Below are 8,290 nucleotides of genomic sequence, written 5' to 3' on the forward strand. Positions count from 1 at the left end.
TGTACATTTTGCTGGGCGCTCAGGAGTGACCTGTGATATGTTTGACAGTGATTGGATGTGTATTCCCCAAACTTTTTGTTTTCTGTTGCACAAATAATTCTGTTTCCACCATGAGCTGGGAGCTGTGCTTGCCCAGCAGGGCAGAGAGGAGCCTGCAGTCCTTACCTGTAGCAGGTGCAATGAAGCAAGTCCCCTGTCAGGTGGAACTGGCCAGGCTCCTCAGCCCCCTGATCTGTGCATGCATCTTTAGCTCTGCTTGAGCTGCATTTTTAACATGGACTGATCCTGTGGGTGAAGTGTACGGCTGGTGCTCGTACTCGTGCTGTAAAGAGACACATGCTGCTCTGTGCTGCAGCATGACGGCTGTGCTCTTGACAGCTCTGACTTGCTGAATTGCCCCTGTGGCCATTCAGGAAATGTGTGGTATAGCCAAAAATGGGCTCAAACCCCAGAATGTCTTAAACCACAAGGTCTTCCTCCTCCTCTTCCTTTCTCTAGCTGCAAGAAGTCAGTGTCCAGTCTGCTGTGGGATGGCATGAACTACAGTGCCAGCATGAACCAGCGATGCTTTTTCATTGCTAGCCCTACAGGTCATCATGGGATGTTGAGCAAACCCCTGTAGTGGGTGCACAGAACTCCTGTTGATCAATCTCTGTGTTGAAAACGGGCTTCCAGGCAGAAAAAGCCCCCGTGTCAGCCATGTGGGTTTAATGGCAGCATGGTTTGCCCTAGAGCAAGCTGAGAAGTAAATGACGACATTGATGTGATTATTATTTGGATTATGATTTCCCTTTCCCCACCCCTCCAGTTGTTAATATTTAATGAAAAACATGTGTTCTTCAAGGGCCTTGCTGGTCATATGTGGTCCTGTGGCTGTTCTTGAGACAGAATGATGGACCCTTCATATTATCATAAAGAGATTTATAATAGAAACAGTGAGGAGCTCACAGCTACAGCACTGCTAGTGAACATTCCCCTGTGCTGACAGTTCATCAGCAAAACCCCTGACCCTTCCACCCTTAATCATCCTTGCTTGTCACTGACATAATTGCCTGATTACAGACTCCTCTCCCCCACCCCTTTCAAACTGGGTGCAATAGTGAATTTGAAAAACAAATGGAAATGAACTGTCCGTGCTCTTTTTTTTTTCTTTTTCTTTTTTTTTCTCTTCCCCCTCTTCCCCTGCATTGAGATGGATCAGGCTAAGATTCAGTTTCTTTGTGCGTGAGCAGGGGCTGGGATAGGCTTTCAGGACTCTTTTGCACCACTGTTTCTTGCATGTGAATGGTGGAGCTGATGTCATTGTGTTATTGATTGGGATGACAAGTTTGGACATAAATCATTAATGTCTGGGAAAGAGAGAGGGAGGGGAAAAGGCAACCCACACTTGATAGTTTTCCATAAATCTGCTGTTCATTGCTGCATACGTGATACAGAGGAGGAGACAGTGGGAACAGTTTTCCTGTGCAGCCTGAGGTTGACATGCTTTTCCGCTGCTGCCTGAACCATTTTCCCCAGAACGTGTTTCCATATTCTGCAGAAAGTGGCTCATAATCATCACCAATACTGTTGTGCTTGAGCATGTCTTTGTAGATGTGAGCCAAGGTCAGAAGCCTGCCCAGGGAAGGTCTTGGGTTCTCTTGTTCCCGCAGACCTTGCACCCCCAGCAGCATTTCAGACCTGGGCCCAGGAAGGAGTAAAAGTGCAATGCTTGGTAACTACCATCCCTCTAGCTCCTTTAACTGCCAGCAGCGATTGTTTGGATGTTTTGGGCTGACTGCTTTTCTCACTGGTCATCTTAATTTTGTGCAAAAAGGCGGTGCTTAGGTCAGTTCATAGCAAATGTCCCCAAGCCAGCAACACACAAGTGTGCAGGGGGTAGCAGTCATACAAAACTCAGCAAAACAGACAGTAAATAGCTGAGAGAGAGAGGAGACCCACGAGATACTTGTACCGTTTGCCTGTGTGCCTTGCCTCTGCACAAAGTTCATCCTGATGAGTCAGATTATCAGTTCAGACAGCAAGAAAATAAACAGTGTCTGTCAGAGGTTAGCAATAATGCAAGTATTGGTGAGCAGCTGTTTGCAATGTAAATAGTTTAGTGCCAGTCTGTTCTGGTACCTGTGGGGAATTTTGTGATGTGTGGAAAGAGGGAAACATGAAAGCTGCCTTGTAGGGGGGAAGTAGAGAAGGAAATGACATTCCCTTTCTGAAAGATTAGCTCTGATCCTCCTTTTCTCCTCTTGCAGCCGAGCTCACCTCCGCCTGTGTCTAGAACGCTTAAAAGTTCTGATACCTCTAGGACCAGACTGCACCAGGCACACAACGCTTGGGCTGCTCAACAAAGCCAAAGCACATATCAAGGTAAGAGATGCTTTTCCCTGCTGCTTTCAGTCTGGGCTGTTGGGAAGTCGGTTGCTTACTCTTGCTGCCTAGAGGTATCTCCGTTGAAGGAGACTAACACCCTTTTTTTATTAAAAAAAGAAAAGGCGAGCAAGCCTTGGCCCCTTGGTTAATCATTTATCATCGCTATAAGGCACATTGTTAGAAGAGTCCATAATGAAGTCTGTTAACTACGGAAATGATTGATCTAGGGAGCAGGGGTCTTGTTCTCTATTGTGATAGTTTGTTGACAGCTGCGTCTCTAAAGAAAAACATACCTACTATTGAATGACTGTATTTTGATGGGAAATGCAGCTTTTTTTCTGGTGTGCTAGTTAGTTTCCACTGCTGAAGCATTAGCACAAACCACAAAAGTGTGAGACAGAGTTTGTTTGCTGGGGTTTCATGTATGAACCTGCCAGCGCTCTTCTAGATTAACTTTTGGCAAAGTGAAGCATGAAAAGAAAATGCAGCATTGTCCCTATCTGGAAGAGGCTGAAATACTTTGTTGCAGGTCAGGATAGCGGGAGGGAGGATGGGTGGTGAAGGAGAAAAAGCACTGCCAAAGGGACAGAGTTAGCCTGAAATGACTCCTTATGCAATGTGCTTGTCGTAGGAAACAAAGAACAGTGCCCTGGTAGATTTCCCAGCTGTGATCAAAGAAATCTGTAGTAGGTTATGTAAATTGCTTGCTGAATAGAAAACTGTTTCTGAGAAATCCTACTAAACCATGCAGCAAGGAACACAGAACTCCCAGGGCACGTTTTTATGTTACAGTAGATCATAACAAACCCTGAAATGGTTTGGTTAAGGGAATTGAGGCCCCTTCGTGGACTGATTCGGTAATGCAAGTGGCCGAACCCGCGTGGAATGACCCACAAAATGTTACAATACAAATCATTTCTCCAGGAGAGGCTCTGTCCTCAGAGACTTTTTATACTAATGTGTATAATTTATCAGGACTTTAGAGATGGAAAAGACATGAGGACATGACATTGTTCTTGGAGACTGCAAGGCAGCTTGGTTCAGGGCTCTTTTGCAGCTTAAATTGTTCTGGGACTTGGGAAGGTCTGCACAAAGCAGGTGGATGGGCAGTGGAAGTGGGACGGAAGGAGAAAAGGATGAAACTAATTCTTGAGTCATATTTGACCATGTCAGAAACTTGAAGAGGCTGACAGGAGAAGCCAACACCAGCTTGAGAACCTGGAACGAGAACAAAGATTCCTAAAGAGAAGACTGGAACAACTACAGGGTCCTCAGGAGATAGAGCGAATACGAATGGACAGCATTGGATCTACCATTTCCTCGGATCACTCAGACTCGGAGCGAGGTGAGTGTCACTGAACTAGCACTGAATCCCCAGGACTATTCATCCATTTCTTGTCCCTCAGTTACCCCCTTCTTATGGCCTTTGGTATTTAGGCTACAGATTTTTGCTCACACACAGGCATATGCACACACACAGACACAGATATTTATATACAAAGAGTTTTGTATTTTGCATGAGTTCTCATTAAGTCTGGAAGGAGTGTTGTTATTGTCAACTTGAGCTGATTTCTGTGGCATTTAAAGTGACCTGTTTCTCTGAAAAGTTCTCTAGAATGCCAGAGCATTAGTTAATAGAGATAATGTGATGACAAGATGATAGCTAAATACCTGACGGTAAAGTTGAGATACCCATTGTGCTCTTTGGTCTACTGAATCTCTCAGCAACACAGAGGAAAATCTAAGAAGACATTAGTGGTACTGGAATGGATATTGCAAAGCAGCATCCAGCTTCTGATTCTGTATTTGGGCCACAGTATAACCAAGGTACCAAGCAAACTGCCTCTTAAAATGCCCAGAGTCATTCTATGCGTACCCACCTTTTTTTTTTTTTTTTTTTTTCTCCAATCTTTCCATAAAGTTCATCTCCTCTGGATAGAGATGATCTGAATGGTTAACTGAATTCAGATAACTTTCTTTTTTTAAGTATCTGTGCTGTGGAGACATGTTTAGGCGCAGTAGATGGTTTGATATTTACTGACAGACCCCAAAATGCTGTACAGTTTGGGTGTGTGTCTGTAGTTTAGGAATTTTCCAGAAGGATTTTTTTTTTTTAAATTATATGGGAACGAAGATATCTGGTTAACTAGATCTCTGCTTTCTAGGTCTTTCTTAAAAATAAGATTTATCTTCAGAAGTCCACGGAGCATCTTTGAGAGTAATCGACTAATCCAGATTCCCATGGTAATGCATATGTAATGCATACCTATATAAGTGATCTGGTTTCATCAATGTAATATCAAGCAAGTAGCATGTTTCAGGGTAACTTATGCTCAGTTTTCTCTGTTGCCCTCTGTTTTATCTGTTCGGTTTTGTTTTCAAAACTGGGGTAGTAGAGCTCCAAAGAAGGATGCAGTGGAACAAGTTCAGTGTGTGGGCTGGCCAACCTATGCTGTTAGTGTGGCCTGCATGCTGGAGGAGTCAGACCCCTTTGCCAAGTCCCTAAGCAACACTCCAAGCTGGCATCTAGTCTTTATAGCCCATCCTGTTCCAGGAGAACACTGAAAGCCTTCCTGCCAGACTGCTGCTTCATCTGTGACTGGGGGAGTCCCAGCAGCTCACTGGCTTGAAGGGAACAGCTGGGTCTGTGGTGCTAACCTGTGTGCATTTCTGTCGTTTTCCTTTTTAGAAGAGATTGAAGTGGACGTTGAAAGCACAGAGTTCTCCCATGGAGAAGTGGACAATATCAGCACAACCAGCATCAGTGACATTGATGATCACAGCAGCTTGCAGAGTATTGGGAGTGACGAGGGTTACTCCAGCGCCAGTGTCAAGCTCTCGTTTGCTTCCTAGAACCAAGTGAGACAACAGTGCAGGGCGAATGATTTCACTGGGGTGATCAAACTGGGTCCTAGATGCCAGTATCCTCTTTCAGAAATGATATATTGACAGCTAGTCCTGGAGAGACCTGTATATAAAGCTTTTTGGGTAAAGGAAGCCTCCACAGAAACCCACATGTGTTCATTTGGTCATGTTACCAATCCCAATTCCTGCTGGCAAAAAGTTAGACCAAATACTAGTCCCTTTGAAGTCAGTGAAATCCATTTGTTTCTGTGGGACCTGGATCTAGACCTTAGTGATGAAACACTTTGTTTTGAATTTATTTGTTTGAAAGAGGATACTAGAAACTCATCCCTCTCTTTCTGTCATGAGATCTGAAAAATGTCAGAATTTCCTATATTGCATTCAGGTTGAACAACCTATTTTAGGCCCTTCTGAAGAGCTTCTGTGGTCCTAAAAGGACCATGTCCTACAGTTTATCACGATCCAATGCTGTCATAATGTACTAGGAAATCTAAGAAGGCTTACGTAGCCTAAGAATAACGATGTTGATAATGATTAAGGTCTCATTCTGTGCCCAGAGAGAGAGAGGGGGGCAGCAAAGGAGAGATGTTCAGGAAAGAACACCATTCAGCTCAGCTTTCTGTTGGACATAATTTAAAAAGCAAGTACCTCTGATGCGTGGCTAAAGCAAGAGGTACACACTTGTAATCTACCAGCACATCATGGGCTGTGTCACGCCTCGGGCGGTGACACTGACAGCAGATCTTCCGGTAGATGCGTGCTCATATGCACACACACAACCAGCTGAGGACAGAAAGAAACCAGCACATATGAGAGGTGATATGCCAGAAAGTCATGCCCAGATACTGAGCCACTATGACCTTTTTATTTGAAGAGATTTTTTGATAAACATTTGTAAATGTGTTGGGAGGGAAAACACCCCAAGTCTGATGCGTCTTTTTAGAGCTTGTCCATACAAAACCTTAGATGTCTTTTATATGAATTTATGCCATGAAAGGATCTCCGTTTTGATGAAGCACTTGACCCAATGAAATGCAAAGATGCTTTTTGCCATGCACACAATGGATGAAGGCTGTGCTAGTTGGAAGAGGCCAGGTTCGGTGGGGGTTTCTTCGGTTTTCTTTTTAGAATCATTCCCTTTGACTTTTGAAGTTCCAGTCCAGTAGTTAACCTAGTTAAGCTCAGCACGTCTCTCATGTTAATGTAACATTTTGACTGCACGTCCTGTTCCCAAGGGCCTTGCCACCTTATCTTTGCAGGTGCTGTTAAGAGCTATTATAGCAGATGTTTTCTAATTTTCTCAAGAGACGAGCATTCTAACCTGCACTTTGAGGGCTTTGCTTTTTTTATTTTTGTCTTTTTAATGGCCAGGATTATTTTGTTTTCCAAGTTTTAAAAACCTTAATAGAGTCCTCACCTATGGCATTGTTTGAAACTTTGTATATCCTTAAGTAATTTAACTACCCCTCATTACTAAGAAAAAAAGAGGAAAAAATGCTTTATAAAATTCATAACTTATTGCTGATTTGAATGGGTTGTTAATTTCAGTCCTTTAGATTTTATTTTATTGTTTTAGGTAGGGTTGGGCAAAAAGAGGTAAAATAAAAAAAATAAAGACAACCATATTTAGCAGTGCAGTGGAATTGTGTTTAAATGTTAGCATATGGTCCCCATTAAAGTAGCACTTTAACGCCATTAAACATTTCTGTATCTGAAATGAGTCGTGTTCTTCCATCTTGGTCATTCGTATCACTTTAGCTGAACTGTTCTTCTTGTGCCCTTCGATCCTGTGATGAGAAGATCCCGAGCAAGTCTGCTGTAGACTTTTGCGTTACAATAAGTTGCCTGTGTTTAAATACCATTTCCCCCACTCTCCCCAAAATGTGTCATCCCCTGTAAGAGGCACAACACACATGCTTGAGTAGAGAAATTATGTTTCTGTGGCTGTAATGAACAATTTCTGTGTGTTTTGGGTTTTTTAAATTAATTTGCTTACTAAGTCTGGATCAGGTTGCTGTTGGTAAATCTGTTTTCACTTGTGTGTATGTAATCCAGTGGCTCGGAACATCTGTTTTGCTTCCTTCTGGGAGATGACCTGGCAGGAGCAGGAATCTGCCACAGACTGAATTGGGCTCTAGGTTAACAAATGGAACTCAAGAGTTTTCAAAGAAGAAATGCTGTTTCAATTTATGTGTGAGGTCCGTGTAATCTCTGGATGACACAAGGTTTGGGACAGTCTTCTGAGTGGTAGAAAGTGGGAAACTTTAGATCTAGCAAGACCTTATTTATTTATTCATTATTATTCTCCTTGAAAGTGTTGACCACAGATAGCACTGGTACTGAGCAGTGGGATACTAGTGGGGTTTATTTATTTATGACCCTTTTTCTGTCACTGTCCTAGCATCTGCTCCTTCCTGCTATTCCTGTTTGTTTTAAATGGCCACTTGGGAAAGAAATATCACAGCTGAGGAATACTGAAGTTCAAGGGGGGCATGGGGGATGGCTTTGCTTTCCTAGTCAGTATAAAATAGTGACATGTCTATGGTTGGAATAAACGTGTCTGAAATGTTTGTTTGTACACTCCAGGGCCAGTTTGGTATCTCCTGCCTTTTTCTAGCATTGTGGACTTGAAGGGGTCTTGATACCAAGTGCAAATACAATGTGGGAAATGAAGCAGGAGATGAGCAGCCACTTGCCTGACCACTCAGCGCAGTGGTCCAGCCAGGAAGATGACCAGTGATGAAACAAAATTAAAGAGGCTTTATAATAACAGCTGAAGACATGGGGTTGGTGTTCTGGTGCTGGGGTGTTCTTTGTGGCAGGTCTTAGCAGATTTCAGCTAGAGTTTGGATAGTTTCTTACATGACAGAAACATTTCTCTGGCTTTTTGAGGTTGTTCTGCACTGTTCTATTACTGCATTGTGGACTCTGGCCTTTTCTACGTGCTTGCACCTCACACAGTCTGTCACACACTCCTCACATCTCCCTTTGGCTGGTCTGGTCTGTTGCATCAAAATGTTCAAGGTGACTAACTTGCTCAGAGAAGATGCTGATGGGA

The 8,290-nt window shown here is 43.3% G+C and overlaps 1 protein-coding gene across 3 annotated transcripts in view; it reads left to right on the top strand.

The window, feature by feature from the left end:
• The window catches only part of MXI1 (MAX interactor 1, dimerization protein), a 57,455-nt gene extending 50,503 nt beyond the window's left edge, over nt 1–6,952 (top strand). For all 3 annotated transcript variants that reach the window (XM_080402545.1, XM_080402544.1, XM_080402546.1), the window contains 3 exons: nt 2,250–2,364; nt 3,541–3,712; nt 5,057–6,952. In XM_080402545.1, coding sequence (XP_080258671.1) covers nt 2,250–2,364; nt 3,541–3,712; nt 5,057–5,220 — 451 coding nt within the window. In that variant the 3' untranslated portion in view covers nt 5,221–6,952. The remainder of the gene's footprint in view (nt 1–2,249; nt 2,365–3,540; nt 3,713–5,056) is intronic.
• The last annotated feature ends 1,338 nt before the right edge of the window (nt 6,953–8,290 follow it).

This window comes from Falco punctatus, assembly GCF_963210335.1.
Source record: "Falco punctatus genome assembly, chromosome: 9".
Taxonomy (NCBI): domain Eukaryota; kingdom Metazoa; phylum Chordata; class Aves; order Falconiformes; family Falconidae; genus Falco; species Falco punctatus.